General features: G+C 42.4%; 1 protein-coding gene across 2 annotated transcripts; it reads right to left on the reverse strand.

The window, feature by feature from the left end:
* Nucleotides 1-31: 31 nt before the first annotated feature.
* SYNC (syncoilin, intermediate filament protein) lies at nt 32-16383 on the reverse strand. Of its 2 annotated transcripts, XM_051987857.1 has the most exons (5): nt 16212-16380; nt 11646-13062; nt 2354-2478; nt 2109-2185; nt 32-547 (listed from the first exon to the last, which is right to left on the reverse strand). In XM_051987857.1, exons 1-5 carry the CDS (start codon nt 16280-16282, stop codon nt 537-539), a joined length of 1701 nt encoding a protein of 566 aa, XP_051843817.1. In that variant the 5' UTR covers nt 16283-16380; the 3' UTR covers nt 32-536. The 2 variants fall into 2 exon arrangements, with proteins under 2 accessions (XP_051843817.1, XP_051843818.1); XM_051987858.1 differs by lacking the exon at nt 2109-2185 and having other exon boundaries at nt 16212-16383.
* Nucleotides 16384-19697: the final 3314 nt, after the last annotated feature.

Raw genomic sequence — 19697 nt, forward strand, 5'->3', positions numbered from 1 at the left:
AGAAATGAAGCTACTGGAGCCCACAGCACCCTTATGAATGCTTAGCTTTAAGAAAAACTTCTATTTAAAGTCAGACACTTGTGGCATGAATAAATCAAACTTTAAAACTTCACTTGATTAAAATAGGCTGCCTTGTTGACATTTGCTCTGCCTTAAAAAGGCTTAGAGCTTTGAGTCAAAGTAAGGCAACAATTTCTGCTCCAGAACATCACAAGGCATACATTGGTCGTCGTCGTGTCCTTTTCATAGCGTGCACATTGTCTGCTGGGGGCAGCAGGTGCTTCCATTCTTCAGTGCAGTAAGCTCTATACCCTATAAGCTGAGGGTTGCCCAGTATTCTGCTTCTGGGGGGGGGGGGGCAGCGAGTCTGTAAAACTGACAGACCAGTGTTTACTCCTTCACGGGACAGAACATTTCACCAGGTTCCTCATACTCCCTTTCACACCGCAAAGAAAAAACGTCCAGTGAGGCTTTAGTGCTCCTTCATTAGGAGGTTTTGTCTTTTGTTTCTGGATTACAGAGTCGGCCATAGATTTCTAAACAGCTCCTGTAAAGTTGAGAGAAAAGCAGGTTTGGATTACACATTACCGAAACAATGAAGTTGTTAGTTTAGAGGGAGTTTCTACCTTTGGAGTCCCTACACAGATGAAAGTGACTTGACCCTGGCCTGGCCTGCTACCCCAGAATCTCCCTGAAGATGTTAGTACTTTGTCTGTTAAAGATAGAGGTAGGTGATGCTGTTATATATCCAAGAAAAGTCATCTTTCATTACTTGTAAATTGGCCTCGGGTGTTCAGCAAAAGACAACTTGAACAAAATTGATCTCCCTTCTCCAGTTGCCAGACTGTCTGAAGTTCTATCGTTAGCAGTTTATTCTTTTATGATTACTATAACTTGTGTTATTGAAATGCAGGTAGAGTGGTATAATGAAACGTCATTAATGACTTGTATAAATTAATTTAGTAGTTCCCTTTCTTTAGTGATGGGAGTTGCACAGGTGGTTTGTTCCAAAAATAAAAGTATAATTGTATATAATAATGCATCAGGAAAAGCTTCAGCTTAACTAGAAAGTGAATTGGATGGTATCGATACTTGTTCTAATCACAGACTGCTTAAGGGACTTATGTGTCTCAATTTTTCCATCTGAAATGAAATCTGTCATCTTCCCACCATCCTGAACAACTGTCAAACATAAGGATTGAAATAATCTTTAGATCAGGTGGTAAGATGACCCAGGCAAGTTTTTTTTTTTTAAAGCAAGAGATGAATGATTTATTGACCAGATTTTAAAATGATATTTGGGTCACCATAAAATGATTAATCCTGAACTTTGGAGCTATATATCAAAGTAGAACACTCACTGGTGGTTCTATATGGCTTGACAAGTGAGATACTCCAGGCAGTTAAGAAGTGCTTCTCTTACTAGGATATCTTATTTACTTAGTCCCAAACTGTGATGAAAAGTATTAGCAGTCTTCCCAGTTAAATAAAAATCTGAGATATTTATATGTAACCCAGACTTTTGAACTTTGCCACTAATTGGAAAAGGAATGGGCACCTTAATGTCGGACTGCCTCTACTGACTCATACTAAATATTATGTTCTTTGGACCGTGAATAATACTGACCCAGGGTGATATTTTATAAATGTCACTATCATACTAATTCATGTCACCTTTTCCTTGCCCACCTTAATGGTAAAACTGCTGCCTCATTGTCATTCTTAAATTGTTAGTGAATATGAGAGGAAAAATTAGTCTATTAGCTATTTTCCCCTGAAGCAGTATTTGTGATGAAAACTATTTAGAGGGACAAGACCTGAAGATTTTGCTTTTTTTTTTTTTTTAAGCCTTTCATTGTCCATTTAAATCAATTATGAGAAGTCTTGTACCATATAAAAATAGCCAATATGTTAGGGGCATCTTGGACTGTGACCTCATTTCTCATGATTGTAAATGATCTGAGCTATGCATCTAGAAAGTATATGTCTCGGAAGATCAGAAAACTATCGGTATACAGGCTTCTAGAACCAAACCAACAATGACTAGTATGGTTAAGTTGGTTAGCAGTCAAAGGATGCAAGCACTGCTCTCCCACCAGAGAGATCACCTTGAGACTGTGTCTCCGTTCCACTTCCCGCAGGAGTGGGGGCCTCGAGCTGCTCTGACTTCTTGGGTAGCATAGCCCTTTAAAAACACAAAGCCATTTTTCATCCGAGGGCCGATGACTGAAATTTTAAAAAATTATTCCCCCCCCAAAATCAATCCTTCACAAATTTCCCCTTAAGCTATCTCCCTCTTCTACCTCCTCAACCAGCATTTATGAACAAATTTTAGGTAGCAGTAAAAACTGACTTATAAATAGAGAGCTCTTCAGTGAGGCTGATCCTAAGCTCCTCCATCTCTTTGTTCTTCTGCTCCTGGAGTTGGACTCTGCTTTTCAATTGCCTCTGACTGTCTTCCATTTCTTCCATCTGTTCCTGTAGAAAAAAAAGCCAAGAGAATTTTTCATGAGCCTGGTGGAAGAGGGCAGCAGAGAATCTGAGGACTTTTCACATTTACTCAATCTCCTTGTGGAGCATGACTAGGGATGAATTTCAGTCTTCACTTGGCTTCTCTACCATGTGTTCCATAGACTGCCATCTGCAAGGGAGGCAATAGCTATGTCTTAGAGGGTCTGTGAAGTTTGGAAGCTTTTTTTTTTTTAATTCCAAAGCAAAGATCATTAGATCTAATACAATCTTTAATTGTACAATTAGGATTCTGGTGAATTGAGAAGGAGGTAGGAATTTAAAATATTAGGGACAAACCTCTTGATCCAGCAATATCACTGATAGATTTGTATTTCCAGATAGATTTTTATACAAAAAAAAAGCAACTCTCTTTGTGGTGGCAAAGAATTGGAAATTGAAGGGATGCTAATTAATTGGGGAATAAACGAATGTTGGTATATGATTGTAATGGAATACTACTGTATTCCATAAGGAATGACAAGCAGGATGATATAAGAAAATCCTGGAAAGATTCAATCAACTGATTCAATGAAGTGAGAAAAACTAAGGAGATCTCTGTACACAGTAACAGCAATATTTTACAATCATGAACAATGAATAGCTTAGCTGTTCTCAATGATAAAATGATTCAAGACAATCCCAAAGGACTCATGAAATGTGTTATCTGCCTCTTTAGAAAGAACTGATGTTTTCTGAACACAGACCAAAGCATGCTATTTTTCACTTTTTGTCTTTGTTTTTTACTATTTGTTTTGGCTTGATTTTTCTTCCACAAAATAACTAATGTGAAATTGTTCTATGTGATTACACAAGTATAACCTAAATCAAATTGCTTATCATCTCAGGGGTGGGGGAAAGAAAGAAAGGGAGAGAATTTGGAACTCAAAAAAACATTAAAATTGTTTTTACATAATTGTACATAAAACAAAAAAATTGTTTTTTAAATGGTAGGGACATAAGGACTCTTAAATCATCTGGTCCAAGTCCCTCATTTTATAGACAAGTAGGCTCAGAATGAGGAGGGTACTTGCTTGAATACCTTGCTTGGGTATATGCTAATGACAAAACCAAAACTAGTACCCAAGTCTCAAGTGGCAGTTGGTTAGAGATTAGTCAGCAAGAGAGTTTTTGTTGTTTAGTAATGAGGCATATGATCTGGACCCTTTTGATCCTTTCAAGCTTTAAAATCTGTTTGTTTTTGTTGTTGTTGTTGTTGTCTACTCTGATATCTGGGTGGTCTTCAACTCTGTCTTAGGCCTGTAAAGAACAGAGATAATTTATTGTTTACTATAGGATTATCAGTCATCAGATGCTTAATAAATACTTGGTGATGGTAAGTGATAATGACTTTTACAGTCATCTGAAATTGAATCCCATTTGCAACATCCATATACTACTGAGCCAGAGATTTATGGAAATTTGTCCAAGAATTAAATTAAGTTGATGGTAATAAGAGACTGCTCTCAAATAACACTGTCTCAGATCTTGACCAGATCTCTCTGACAATTGAGTAAGTCAGATTAGCTTGAATAAATTGCTAAGTGATTAAGTAAGGTGTTTGTCAGCCCTTCACCAGTGTAGCTATTGGTCTAGACAGAGGCTAAAAAGTGGGGGTTGCAAAGTATGTTATGAAAGGGCAGTGACTTCATATTCCTCAGACTCTGAAGCCTCTTCACTTCTATTTTCTGGGCTTTAGTTTTTTCTGAAAAGTGAAGGTGTTGGACTAGATTTATCCTGGGCTTTTTCCTGTTCTTATATATTCTGCATCATGGAACAGGAAACTAGCTTTGGTACATCTCACCTTTAGAAGGGCCAAAAATATTTACTGTCTGAATCATCCTTGATGTTGCACCTGTGATACAACAATGAAGTTATAGCAATAAAGCATTTTACTTCCCCCTCTTCAATGCTTTTCTACCTCTGAACATTTGCCCATGCTGTGCCCCACATCTGGAATACCCACCTCTCTGCCTATTGACAAAATATTTCCCTCTTCCATGAAATGTTCCCTTATCTCACTGGCTGGAAGAGATAACTTCCTTACCTGATGTCAGCATCTCACACTCTGCTTATGTACCAACTTATTTCATATTTCACTAACATGTGTATTGTTAAAACTTGCCTATTAAGTGCCTATCATATAGATTAGGAGCATAATCTCATTACTCCTATTACATAAACCCTTTGTCTTTTTTTTTTTTTTCCTAGCAGAGTACACACATTAGGTTATTTTCAAAAAAGTAAATATCAGTAGAGTGGAAGTGGAATTTTGCCTGGATCCCAGAAGCTGAAATCTCTGATTGTCCTTGGTATTATCCAACTATCAGGGAGCATTTTGTCTAAATAGTTTATGGAGTACTGATTCTTCCTATGCCTTAGTCTATCTGCTTCAATAGCTTTCAAAAGAAAATGTAAAGATCAAGGAAACATATCACTGACAAGAGCTGAACCCTCAGAATACAAAGGGTTATGATTGTAAGGAAGAGTTGAGCCAGTAGTATGAGGACCACTTCCATTTATCTTGCATGCGGCTGCCAGAGTTATATTAAAGTCCTTTCACCTGTTTTAAAAGCCACCTGTGGCTTACTGTGACCCCAAAGATAAAGTCCAAACTAGTCTGTCACCGTTTGAGCCCCTACCTGCCTCTTTATTTTCCAGTGTTCCTTTACACAGATTATCCTGAGCCAGTCACACTGATTCATTGTTCTGGAACGGGCTATGTGTATTCATTCTGTTTATATTTAATACTCCCCCAACCCTTGTCTGATTCATGTCCTGTAATGGCCAGTTAAAACTGTTTCTTCCACAAAGACTTCCCAGCTGCCTACGCCTGCCATGTTATTTCAGTCTGAAACCCTTTTTATGAACCATTCACTTGGCACCTTGTAGGTATTCTGTACTGTGTCTCACAAAACTCAAGGCCTTGAGAGGCTGTTTCACAGTTCTTGGTATCCTCAGCCTTTGATCTCCAAGAGAACCATGATGTCAGGAAGGTGATACTATGACAGACAAGTGAAATGGATTTGTGAGGGAGGGCCGGGTAAGACCACTTGCCTTACTTTCCCCTCCAGAGCCATCTGAGTCCAGTGGCCAGATAGAGATCAGGAAGACTGGAGATGGTTTTGGATGCAATGGGAGAACTTGGCTTTTTTAAGCTAAATTCTTTAGCAGGTCTCAGTTTCACTGAGAGCAAAAACATTCAATGATTAAGACTGGGTAAGAAGGAAATGAGGGGCAGCCAGATGATAGAGTAGATAAGAGCACTCGTTCTGGAGTCATGAAGACCTGAGTTCAAAAACATGGCTTGCTGAGTGAGCCACTTAGCTTCAAGTGCCTCCCCCTCAAAAAAATGTAAAATTAAATTAAAGAAATGAGGCAAAGAATGCCCTTTTTTTTTTTTTAACCTAATCCAAATAAATAAAAGGAATCAATCTGGGAGGGAAGACCTTCAGAGTTTCTGACCAAAACTGCAATATGCTATTTACATTCACTCTGAGGCAACCTGGACCAAAACAAAGACCTAGGGGGCTTGGTCTGGGACTTTTGATCGGCCAATCAATGAGAGCCAGAGCCATTTCAGTATAAGGCTTAAAGAAATCTAGTCCATGAACCTCAAGGTATAAAAGGAGAAAACTTCTAAAGCTTGTGGCTCTGCCCTCATTCTCAAAGAGAACCATAACACCAGGGAGGAGTTAGCATATATGCAAGTAAACTGGTTTTAAATGAAGGAAGCACTGGGACATCAAGACTAACTGGTAAACACTTATTGAAGAAATGATTCAATAAGCACTAAGCGCCTACTTTGCGCAAGAGCTTGTAAAATACAACCTTCAGAGACTTTACAGGAAGAAATTGAAGACTCACACAAATAACTCAGTATTGTACAAATTAAGGCATGATTAAATGCATAGGAAAGTCAAACAATAACCTGCAATTCATGGAGAGGAAGAGCTTTTACCTGGGAAGACCAAGGAAAGGAGCATGGAAAAGATGGCGCGCCTTTGTAACCTCCAATGTCTAGCATAAGGCCCTAAACATAGATGAGACTGTTCAGCTTATTGATGCAGAGGGCATGAAGGCACATATAAGCTGACCTTGATAGGTTGGGACTGAGGAAACCATTTCAGGGTTGGTGATGGGAATGGGGAGAGTGGGACTCAGACCTAAATGGAGAGAGATGGAAAGGGTAAGGTGAGGCGGAGGACCAGCCAAGGAACACGCTTTGCCAGGAGCGTTGCAGGAATAAAGGGAGTGAGAGGAGGCTGGGTCCAAATGATGGAAGGCCTTCAAGTAAGGATGCGGTGCCTAAATTGTATCCTATGTGAATACAGAGAGGACTGGCGAGACTTACATGAACTGATGCTAAGTGAAACGAGCAGAACCAGGAGATCATTATATACCTCAACAACGATACTGTTTGAGGATGTATTCTGATGGAAGTGGACCTCTTCGATAAAGAGAGCTTTAAATGATTAAAGATGGACAGAAGCAGCTACACCCAGAGAAAGAACACTGGGAAATGAATATAAATTGCTTGCATTTTTGTTTTTCTTCCTGAGTTATTTATACCTTCTGAATTCAATTCTCCCTGTGCAACAAAAAAACTGTTCAGTTCTGTACACATATATTATATCTAGGATATACTGTAACCTATTCAACATGTAAAGAACTGCTTGCCATCTGGGGGAAGGGGTGGAGGGAGGGAAGGGAAAAAATCACAACAGAAGTGAATGCAAGGGATAATGCTGTAAAAAATTACTCTGGCATGCGTTCTATCAATAAAAAGTTATTTTAAAAAATAATTTAAAAAATAAATTGTATCCTATGAAACAGGCAGTCGGGAGGTTTTTAAGCAAGGCAATGCTGTAATCAAAGGATCAGCACACATTTATATTGATTTCTTTTCCCGCATCTATTATAAAACACCTTTCCCTCCAGCAGGGAGGGGGAAAGATGCTGGCACTGAATAGCCTTCCAGGAACTGGGGAGCATGAATTTTTCCAGAGGTCAATTGGAAAATGAGACCCGAGATTGCTTTACCCTGGAATTAATTACCCTAATGATCTCTCCCACAAATACCCTGCCTGGTATAATGCCCACTCATATTCTCCCCATTTTCCAACTGCACAGAACTCCCAACTCTCTGTGTTCCCTTGTTCCCATCCAACTCAATGTCCCACTCCAGATCGACTTGCCCTTTTCACTGTGCCTGTCAAATACCTGCTCCATAATTAAACTTAATTTCATTTTAAACTTTTCCCTTTCTCCTTTCATCTTCCAGCATTCATTGAGCTCTGCCTGGCCACCTTTTCCGGTCACTGTTACCTTTTTAATATCTATCACTCACTGCTCATGCTAGGAGAGTTGGAATATTCTTATTCCCCAATACCACTTTCAGACTCTCTACTTTCTTCACTAATCATTTCTCTTTTGAGGTTCACACTATCCAAATATATCAGCCAATCCAGAGCCAAATCTTAGGCCATTTTCCCTCCTTCCATATTGTTTAGTGCCTTTCTCAGTCTTGCCCTCTAGCCCAACTTTTACCTTCATACCACGAGATTTCCTTCTATATACTGATGTTTACCTAAAAATCCTAACATCCCAGATCCTCATTTTACCCAATTTCTATGACCTATTCTTCCACTTCACTTTCAGCTACTCATGGGGATGGTTATACCCTAGAACCTTCCAACACTCACAAAGGTTCACTTCCATGTTTATGAACTTTTATAAACATTTACCATTTTAGTTTCCCTCTGTGATGTGATCCCTACTCCTATTTTTGGTCTTCATGGTGACCTCCACACTCTGTACCCTCAGTACTTTCCCAGGCTATCACCTCTAACCTGGCTAAACTTTCCCTTGCCAGTCTTAGTCAGTGAACCAGGGCAATTCCAGACCTTTCTAGAGACAACTGATGGTAATAGCGGATAGAGGGCTAGGCCTAGAGTCCGGAAGATAACAATTCAGATTCAGCCTCAGACGTTTACTGGGAAGATCAGTTAACTTCTGTCTGCCTCATTTTTTCATCTATAAAATGAGAATAATAATAGCACCAATCTTGCAGGATTGTTATGAGGAAAAAATGAGAATATTTGTGAAGCGCTTTGCAAACCTTAAAGTATTAAAAAATGCTATTTATGATCTGCTACTCTCAAATCTCTAGCCCCATATCCTGTTACTGATCATAACTTGCCAAATGTGGATTACTTCCACCCTCTGCCTCTTTTACACCTAATAATGTTTGTTGGTAGCTGGAAGAAGTCCAGGAGAAAAAGAAGCTGACTTGGGTCCATTACAAAACTTGTATTAGTTAATCTAATTAACTGAGTCCATTGCAACAAGGCAGACTTTTAGTTTCCTTCTAAGTGATCCCCTATCCCTCATTCTAATGACTGCTCCAAATCTCTTCACTACTTAATCTTCTCCTGGCCTCTTAGCTCCTCAGCTGCTTAAACAAGGTTCTTGCCTCATACTTTATTGAAAAAATGGAGGCCATCTGCCAAGTCCACTCTTTCTCATTTCACATTCTTTGTGATGTCATTGCCTATCCTCTCCCCCTAAATTCCAGTGTCTGATGTTGAGGTGGCCCTTCCCTTTCCAAGGCAGACTCAACATGCATTCTTGTCCCATCTTCTCCAGTTAACTGCTCTCACTATTATCCCAACTACCTCTAATTGTCAAGCTCTCATCGCTACTAATTCCTTCCCTATTGCCCACAAACATACTCATATCTCCTGCACTTCTTAAAAAACAACACTCGATCCAATCATTTCTGCTATCTTCCTTTATTCTGGTGTCTGAATTTGAGGTGGCCCTTCCCCTTCCTCTTCCTCCTCTATATGTATCCTTGTCCCATTTTCTCTAGTCACTTGCTCTATTATCCCAACTGTTTCTAATTGTCAATCATCTCTAATTCCTTCCCTGTTGCCCACAAACACATTCATGTTTCCCCTTCATCTTAAAAAAAAAACAACCCAGCTCACTTGATTCAACCATTCCTGCTATCTCCCTTTATTCTGCCTTCCTTTTTCAGCTAAGTGCCTTGAAAATATTGTTCATATTTTTGTACTTCCACTTTCTCTCATTTCACCATTTTTTAAATCCTTGATTATTTGAATGATCTCATTCAACTGAAACTATTCTTCACAGCCAATGATTTTTTAATTGCCAAATCTAATGGACTTTCTGTAGTTGTCATTCTTCTTAGCTTTCCTACATTTGACACTATTGATCATTTTCTCCTGCTAAATAATCTTTTTTTTTTTTTTTTTGACATTGCTGTCTCCTATTTCTCCTATTTGCCTACCCATTTCTTCTCAGTCTCCTTTCCTGGACCTTCACCTATAGCATGCCCATCAACTGTAGGTATTCCCCAAAGCTATAGTCTTTTTCTCTATAGTAGGGTTTCATAACCTGGGCTCCACAGACTCCCAAGACAACCCTGGATAGATGTCAAATGATATATGGACTTAGATGGAAAAAAAAAATTTACATCCTTATTTTTCACTAATCTCTAATTGAAATGTAATGTATTTTTCAATTATTTAAAAACACTTTGAAAAAAGGTCTTTAGACTTCACTAGGCAACCAAAAGAGTCCATGGCATGTACACACACAAATGATAAGAATACCCGCTCTATATTCACTCACTCGGTGATCTCATCAGTTTCCATGTGTTCAGTTATCTATCATCTCTGGGCTGATGATTGCTGCATCTATATATATCCAGTCCCTGTCTCTCTCCTGAGTTTCAATCCCATATCACCAACTACTTAGTGGACATTTTGACTTGGATATCCCATAGGTACCTCAAACTCAACATGTTTAAAGCAGAACTCATCATCCTTCTCCCCACCAAAAAAAAACCCAATTCTGAACTTCCCTATTATTGATGAGGGTATCACCATTCTTCCAGGCATCCAGTTCATACCTTGAGGTCTCCCTCAATTTCCCATCTTTATACCATATATCTAATCCATGACAAAATCCTATTGTTTCCATCTTTACAGTATTTTTCATACATTCATTTCACTCCACTCTCACACAATCACCATCCTAGTTCAGGACTTCATCACCTCTTCCTTGGACTATTACAGTAAACTACTCGGTCTTTCAGTCTCTCCCCATTCTGATCTATCTTCCATTCAGCTACCAAGGTGAGTTTCCTAAAGCACATCTTAGGGCACTACTCCCACCCCACACCCAATTCTGTACTTCAATGGCTCCCTTTTACTTCTAGGATCAAATAGAATATCTTTTGTTTGGCATTTAAAGCTCTTTACAACTTGGCCCCTTCTTAGCTTTCCAGTTTTACTTCTCCATGCATTCTATCATCCAGCCATACTGGCCCAATTGCCGATCTTTGCAAAGGTTATTTACTTCATTTCCTATCTCGGTGTCTTTTCACTGGCTGTTTTTTATGCCTCCCTCCTCTGTAGAATTCCGCCCTTCCTTCAAGACTCAACTCAATTACCGACTTCTACAGAAGGCCTTTTGGTCCCTGAAGCAACTCGCTGAGTCTTTTCCTTTATCTTCTCTCTATTGTGCATACCTCTTGTATGTGCTGATTTTTATATATGTTGTTTTCCCTCATTAAAATGCAAGTTTCTTGAGGGCAGGGACTGGGTTTGTTTTTTGTATTTTTTGTTTTTATTGTCTCCAAGACTTAGCATGATTCCTTGCATATAATAAGCACTTAAGAAATGCTTGTTGATTGAATAAAAATTAGCACTCTATGGTAGAAAATGCTTTATCGACACAAAACTAGAAGAGACCTTTAGTTATTATTTAATCCTACTACTCAGATTCCATCAGCCCCCTAAAGTCCTATCCTATCCCATTTCCTGCAGTCTCAAGACCCAATTTCATCCATAGCATTTTTGCTAATTTACTGATAACCACATTAGAATCCCTAAATCAGGAAATTTCTTAACTATGCAGTATGACATTTAACAATCCCAACAGCAATATTTTCTGATATCTAACCTTATTCTCTCTTGCTGTTTTAACAACCTGTGTTCAAACAGATGTTCCCTCCACCATGGCCTTAAAAGCATATAAAAATCTCCTTCAGATTCCAACTCTCCACGTTAAAAAACACGCATTTCCTTCACTCGTGGAGGGCCTACCCTGTATTGTTTCACGTCCTCATCTCGCTTCTGTCTCACAAGCAAGATCTGGTCTTCTAGGTTCCTGTTTTGCAAACGGAGTTGTCTGGCTTCTGCTTGTAGTGGTCTCAAGGTCTCCTTCATCCCTTGAATTTCTGCCTGTGTTTTCTGTAGTGCCTTTGCCCCAGCATCCTTCCTCTCGAGAAGTCGCATCAGTTGAGGTTCATACTCCTCTTCTAGGCCCTGGCGGCTTTCTGCCATGAAACTCTCAAACTCAGCAGAGAGCCTCCGGCTCTCCTGTAGAAAATGGCTATCCCCCTGACCCCGAGGGGCTTCCAGCTGCTGCCGAAAATGCCCTTTCTGTTTCTCACATGTGTCTTTGAGCTGGGTCAGTTCCTCAGACAGCTGGGCAACACGAGCGGTGAGTTCGTCCTGGCAGGCGGCAAACTGGGCGACTTCCTGCTGCCGGCACTCCAGCTGGTACTGGCAAGCTACACATTCTTTTGTCACCTTGAACAGCTTTTGCTTCACCACCCGGATCTCCTCCCTTAGCCCATCACACTCCAGCTCCCCTTGGGCATGGAGCTTGTAGGCAACCAGAATATCCTGGTGGACCTTCTGCACCTCCTGCAGAACCGGCTCTCGAAGCAGCACCAGCTCATGGATGAGACTGTCCCGCTCCTCCTCCAACTGAGCCACAGCTTCAATGCACTGCTGGAAACGGCATTCCAGAAGCTCCAGCTCCTCTGGACTCAGGCTGTCCTCAACCCTGAGGCTCTCCTTGGAAACAAGGTTCTCCTCACAATGGGCTTTCTCCCCCGGTGCAGTTGTCTCCTCTGCATCAACTCTCTCTACCTCATGCAGTGTCTCCTCTGGGGTGACTGTCTCCCTTACATACAGTGTCTCCTCTGGAGTGACTTCTTCCCTCAGATGCAATGTCTCCTCTGGGGTGTCTGTCTCCTTTTCACACAGTGTCTCCTCTGGGGTAACTAACTCCTTTACACACAGTGTCTCCTCTGGGGTAACAGTCTCTCTTACATATAGTGTCTCCTCTGGGGTGACTGTCTCCTTTTCACACAGTGTCTCCTCTGGGGTAACAGTCTCTCTTACATATAGTGTCTCCTCTGGGGTGACTGTCTCCTTTACACACAGTGTCTCCTCTGGGGTGACTTCTTCCCTCACATGCAGTGTCTCCTCTGGGGTGACTGTCTCTTTTACACACAGTGTCTCCCTTGGATCAGCTTCCTCTTCTGAGTTCAAGGTCTCTTCTACATAGAGCACATCATCAGCATCACCTGTGGCTCCAAGGTAGAAAATATCCTCTAAGTTGACATCCCCCTGTAGGGACAGAGTCATCTCTGGGTTCAGGACCTCTTCCCCTTGCAGGAATTCAGATTTCTTCTCTTGGAGTGAAGCATTGTCCTCTGCCCCTGAATCCCTGCAAAAGAAAATTCTGAGGTCTGTGGAAAGCCAGAGAGAGGGTGGGACTTTATGTATGAGAGTAGTTTCTCAGACTTTGGTAATGTTTCTCTCTCTCTCTCTCTCTCTCTCTCTCTGTGTGTGTGTGTGTGTGTGTCTCTGTTTCTCTCTGTCTGTCTAACTGTCTCTGTTTCTCTGTCTGTCTGTCTGTCTCTCTCTCTCCTGTCTCTGTCTCTCTCTGTCTCTTTGTGTGTGTGTGTCTCTCTCTCTCTGTCTCTGTCTCTGTCACACACACACACACACACACACACACACACACACACACACAGAGTCATATTCTCCCTCTCTCTCCCCTTCCCCTTCATTTCCTAAAGTGATTCCTTGAAAGTCCAAAACCCCCCAGGGAAGTTGTGACAGTCAGTTTGTCTGGGTACACTCACCAGAAAAAGGTGACAAGAAGACACTGGATGGACCTCTTTTCTTTCTAAAGACTCTTTAAGATCTAAATAAACTGCCCATACAGCAAAGTATTTCATAGAATGTTATGAGCCCAATGGAACTTCATTCAATGCCCTAGTTTTCCAGATTAGCAAAGTGAGACTTAGAGAAGGGGAATGATGTGCAGGAGGTTATATAGTAAGTGGAATACTGGGATCTAGTTTCAAATTTTCTAACTCCAAAGTCACTGATCTTTGCACCACACCATATCTGTCTTTCTAAGATTCAAGCTTAAGATCTGTAGTTAGGGCATTAAGTCTTTATCATTTATACTCCAAATTCCTCATAAAGTTCCTTCTTGTTTCTTACCATGGTAGCCTAAATCCTTCTGGTGAACTCCTTTGAAACCCTTTCTCTGCCCTCAAAGTGGAGGCCCAACAGGTTTTTTGGTTAGATCTGTAACTTCCCAGAATCTTCCAACTGGAAGGAACCAACCTCTTCATTTTATAGATGAAGAAGAAGGAATGATTTGATTAGTCATATGCTAACTGGTAAACAGTTTGAACTGGAATTCAGGACTGCGGTTCCCTCCTGTCTTTGTTCCAGGATGCCAAATAGGCCACTTCAATTTTAGAGAAAATTGTCTGGATTCAGAATATATTTTGGAATTGCCTTGTTTACTTCTGAAGCACTTTAGGAAGAAACAGGGCTTAGGGGGAAAAACCACCCTCATCCCTCTTTTAAACATTTGTGCCTTCTAATAGAGATGTATCTCAGTGATCAGTGTTGTGAGCTTTAACATCAAACTGGCTCTCCTCACTCATTCCTCAACTCCCTTCCTTGCTCAGCTGCGAAATTATTAAAACCAATTTTAATGTTTAATTTCCCACCTCAAGACACAGTCCTTTGCAGAGTGGGCATTTGATGGGTGGCAAGTGAATAGAGTGCTGGACCTGGAATCAGAAGAATTCATCTTTCTGAATTCAAATCAAGCCTTAGCTACTTACTTGTGGGGTGACCCCTGGTAAAGTCACTTCATCCTGTTTGCCTCAGTTTCCTCATCTATAAAATGAGCTGGAGAAAGAAATGGCAAAGCAGTATCTCTGCCAGGAAAACTCCAAATGGGTCAAACAGGACAAATGACTGAACGACAAATTGGAATGATAAGGAAAGACTCTTTGATGACACTGGTAGAAAGAACAGCATCTTCACTGCATTTTAGTCTTAGCTAATTGTCTAAGCAAAAATACTGAGAAGTTAAGGGACTTATTTAGGTTCACACTGCCAAAATGTGTCAGAGATTGGGCTTCCTGGCTCAACTGTTTCCTACACCTTTACTGATTCATTCCACGGCATCATGAAAAGCTTATGGATTATCTGCTGCTTGTTTGGAATTTACATTGTCCAAGAGTTCTCCCTTTCTGTCATTAATGGAGTGATCATTGAGAGATGACTGGATTAGCTTCCAATTCTTCAATTCAATCTCCTGTCACTTGGCAGGGGTGTCTCAAGGATGGATGAACCCTTTAGGGACTTGGCTTCTTATCCAAAAGGAGGATACAGAAAAGCTTTTTACACAGTTGCTCCTCTCTAAAGAAACAGGTCCAACTTTGGAGAAAGGACAGGATTACGGGAGGCTTCTGGGAGGTGAGGAAGAGCTTAGCTGGGACTTCAAAGACTATGACCTCAGGATTCATTTGGACCATAAAAATTCTCCTTCCTCCCTGACCCCTGCCTAGTCCTTAGGAGATTTTCTACCTTTTTATGATTTTGTGTGTGTGTGTGTGTGTGTGTGTGTGTGTGTGTGTACCCCCACGCTGGCCGTTGTGTGCCCTGACAAAGGGTATGGGAAGGAAACTGTATGCAAGTATGAATGTGTGTCTCTATTGCCAATTTTATCTTTCAGCCTATGAGTTCACTCAATCCTCACCTCTCAGAGCCATGGCATTCTGGGACTTTAACTGGCTGAGGAGTGAGGGGGAAGGGAATAGTTAAAACCTGTTAGAAAATCCCTCTCCGCAGGTAGAAATTAAGCTCTGTTCTGTTTTCCCACCTCAAGGCAAAGAAGCCCCCCAGAACCACAAGCTGTGTGATCCCCTTACTCTTTAACATCAGCCAAGAACCAAAAGGCCAAGTGCAGGGCCACAGCAGAACTCAATTAACTCAGGACTTTGGGGTCACTACTTTTTTTATAAAAGCCAGGGCGGTGGGGGGAGATGGAAAAGACCCTTGAAGACAATATGAGGCCGGATATTTGCCTTTCCTGCATTCGCTGTATTTGATGATTCATACCTACTGGGAAAGGTTTTGATTGATTCCTTTTGGGGGGGAAGGTCTCCCAAACTAGCACCAGAGAACTGAATCCCGAATACACACACGCACACACAGACGCCTCCGGGCTAGGCTGGCCTGGACGCTCCTGCCCTCAGTAGAGTTTTCCGTTTTCTCGGCCCCCAACCCGAAGCAAGGCGCTGGGGAGCCATTCAGGTCAGCCCTGCCCATCCTCACGTTCTGGGCGGGGCCTGGTATTAAACGGATCGGGTGAGGATCTTGGGGTGTTGTGGGGTGAGGGGCACGTGGAGAAGGGGCGAAGGAACGGGAAGAAGTTTGAGAGAAATCAGCAGGCTGTGGAAGTCCCTTCCCCAGCCCGGTCTCAATCCCGCGGACCCCTCCCCAAAGCCGGGCGGGGCTGGGCGGGTGCGGCAGACCCTTCCCACCGGCCAGTCCTACCTCTCCAGCCCAGCGGCTCCGGCTCCTTCCCCGCAGGGGCCGCCCTCCCGGGGCTCCTCCGCGCTGGCCATGGCTGGGAGGGTCTCATGGAAAGCTGCAGCCCCGGGGTTATTAATATCCCAGCCAGAGCCTCGCCTCGCCGCCAGCTGCAATACCAGCTTGCAGCCCAAGACACCGGATCCCTCCCGAGCTCCCCGCCCCCCGGCGGCGCGCCCACTTGGCTCTCGGCTTTGGCCTCGGGCCCAGGGGGCGGAGAGAAGGGGCCTTAGACCGGTCAGCCGGCCCTGCCCAGTGCCGCCTGTCCCCGGTGGGCGGGGAATGTGGAGGAAGAGCCCCTGGGCTGGGGGCGCCTCAGCCGGGAGGCTGGGTCCGGACTGATTCACAGGCTCACAGAACTGGAAGGTACCTTAGAGATCATCTCTAAGGAATCCTTTTGGGAAAAAAAAAAAAACAAAGCGCCTCATTTTACAGAAACTCGTGCCACTGGCATGGGAAAGAGTGCCCCAGATCGCTCGGCAAGGCAGGGGCAGAGTCACAATTAGAACTGGGCTCCCTGTCTCCCAATTCAACAGTCTTTTCTCTACTCTGACGCCTCCTTCTCTCCTCTTCCTCCGCTGGATGGGGAACATCGGGGAAGGAGGACCGGACTGCTGGTGCAGGAGAACGGGAAGGGCTGGCCCGGATCCGTGCCCCATTCCCGCTCCCTCTCACACCCCTCTCTCCATCCCTCCCCGCTCAGAGCTCCGCTCTTGGGCCCAATACTTCCCCATCGGCGGATCCCTGGGGGGGAGGGGTACCACCGCCCTCTCCCACCCCACCCCCAACTCTGTGACCAATTAAGAGCTCTCTCTGACCTGCTAGATAAGGCTGAAATGGCAAATGCTGATGACCCGACGGATGCCAAAGACACCTTGGCACCCAGCCCTGAACTTGAGTGACCCTCTCAGACGGTTTGCCATGGAGGGTGCTGTTTAGATGCAGATTGGAGTGAGTCCTTTCCAGCCTTGGTTCTGTGGTTTTCTTTATACAGTCTAGGCCATCTCTGCAGGTCCTGCTCTCTCTGGCCACGGGACCCAGATGGCTCGGGAGGGGAAAGTGAGGCAGGTCACCTTGCACTGAAATCCAACTCACACGTCATGGCGTCACCTCCCTGATGTCATGGTTGTCTTTGAGAAGGAAGGGCAAACAATAGCATCACTCCAATAAATATCTCTCACAGCCTTAGCTGTGGGAAATCCGGGATGGCTGAGGAGAGTAGATTTTCCCCATTTTCTACTTCATAGATCAAACCCAAAGATACCTTGGGGCATCATCCTGCGTGGTGCCCTGATTTTGAGACCCAGCCATGTTAAATGCCTTGTCCAGAGTCACACCATAGACAAACCCTGATGTTGTGGAAAGAACACTGGACAAAGTCAGTGGATCTGGTCTTGATTACATGTTTCTGTTTTGGCCAGAAACCGAGGGTCCAGTGCCCTCCCCTATTTTATCTTTATTATTATTATTATTATTTTCGACTAAATAAAAGATGGCATTCTCTGCCTCATTTCTTATGTTCCCCATAATCACTGATGGGTGTGGCCCCAGTTAAACTGAGATCTGTTGAAGACCTTAGCCTTAAAAAGGCCAAGGGTTCCCACTGCAGCTGGTACCCTCTCGTCATCCTGATCTCTATCTGACCACTTGACCCAGATGACTCTGGTAAAAAATTGAAAATGGTGACTTTGTACAGCCCTCCATCACTTCAATCCAATCACAGTCCTCTTCAAGAATGAAGGACAGGCAGCAATAACATGGATGAGCATGTATGGCTGAGAGACCTAAAAACATGTCTCCATGTAATTCAAAATAAGTTGTTTGTTTTGAGACTGTCTCCCTATCTTGCCCAGACTGAAAGTGCAGCTGTCACTCACAAGACCATCCCACTTGTGATGGGCAGGGAAGCTTTGACTTACTCTATTTCTGGTTTGCCCCTCCTTAGGCATGTTGGCAGCTTACCAGTCTAGTAGCTGCTCTCCGGATGACCACTCTATATTGGTCCTAGTTTCCTATGGACATCTAATTGGCCTTTGTGCTGTTGCAGTTCAAAACTCCTAAGCTCAAACAATCCACCAGCTCCAGACTCCCTTGGAAAGGAATACCAGAGGGCCACACATGTGAACCTGAAAATTAGTGTTTTGAAAAGGGCAATGGAGAGACACAAAGTGAATGTGAGATGGTTTCATTATATAAAAAAGAACTTTACAGAAAACCAGAGTGAAGGATATCATTAGGAGAATGTATGTGTGTGGAGGGGAGTTTACGTTTAGGATGAGAGAGAAAAGTGAATGGCACTGGTAATCCATTGGTATTCTTAAAATGTCAGGAGAAAGTCAAGAAGAATTCTAGAATAATGGGCAGTCCCACTGTGATGGACTTATGGGTAGTGTTCTGCATTGTGAGAATATCCAACTCAGTGAGATCACAAGTCTATTCAGGTGTATGAATATGAACTAAGGATGAATAAAGAAAGTAGAACTAGAAAATATACACACTGGCTTCCTTGACATTGATGGAAACAACTATAAAATAAAATTCTACAAAACTCACAGAAATTAAAATCACTGATCTCAATCTCATAGAAAAGAAGGAAATATACATTCCATCATTCTGTACTTCTTTGTCAGTTGAGTTTTAACTATATTTGATTTTTTACAAGGAAAAATTGGGAATGGGGGAAGAATGCCATATTGGCAAATGTTTAAATATACAAATGTTTCTTCCATCTCAGTTCAGGAGAATCCTCCAGCAAGGCAAAACCCAACTCATTCATGCCTACCCTTTGTCTTACCTCACCTCAAAAGTTAGTAATAGGCGGCAGCTAAGTGCAGCAGTAGGTAGAGTACCAGCCCTGAAGTCAAGAGGATCTGCTCAGATCTGACATCAGACACTTAATACTTCCTACTTGTGTGACCTTGGGCAAGTCACTTAACCCCAGTTGCCCCAGGGGAGGGAAAAGTCACAGAGAGTTCACCCAAGATAAATTCAGATTAAAGAAATCTTAGCAAGATATCCAACTAAACAAAGTCATCCCAAGGGCATTTTAGAATAGAAAGAGAATTACAAACACAAGAAAAATGGAAACAATTTGCTAAAAAGCACTTCAATAAACTGTTTCCTCCACTGAGATTAGTAGAACTACCACACTTGTAGTACTAATATCACAGTCCCTGAGGTGCAGAAAAATGCAGAAATGGCACTAAAGAGAACAAAAATGGGAAAAGCAGCCAGACTAAATAAAAAGTAGAGATCAAAGTTGATGTTCTTAAAAGGCATAAATAAAAATTATTTAACAGGAAGAATAAAATCATTATCAATAAGGTACCCTATTATCAATTAGGATACTCTATGAGTGTTTTGTGAGTGTCAGTAAATTCTTGTGAGTTCTTTGGTTGTTGCTGTAACTGTTGCTGTTGTTGTTGTTGTGTGTAATGAAATAAAGGTTTT

The sequence above is a fragment of the Antechinus flavipes genome, chromosome 3 (assembly GCF_016432865.1).
Source record: "Antechinus flavipes isolate AdamAnt ecotype Samford, QLD, Australia chromosome 3, AdamAnt_v2, whole genome shotgun sequence".
NCBI classification, from domain to species: domain Eukaryota; kingdom Metazoa; phylum Chordata; class Mammalia; order Dasyuromorphia; family Dasyuridae; genus Antechinus; species Antechinus flavipes.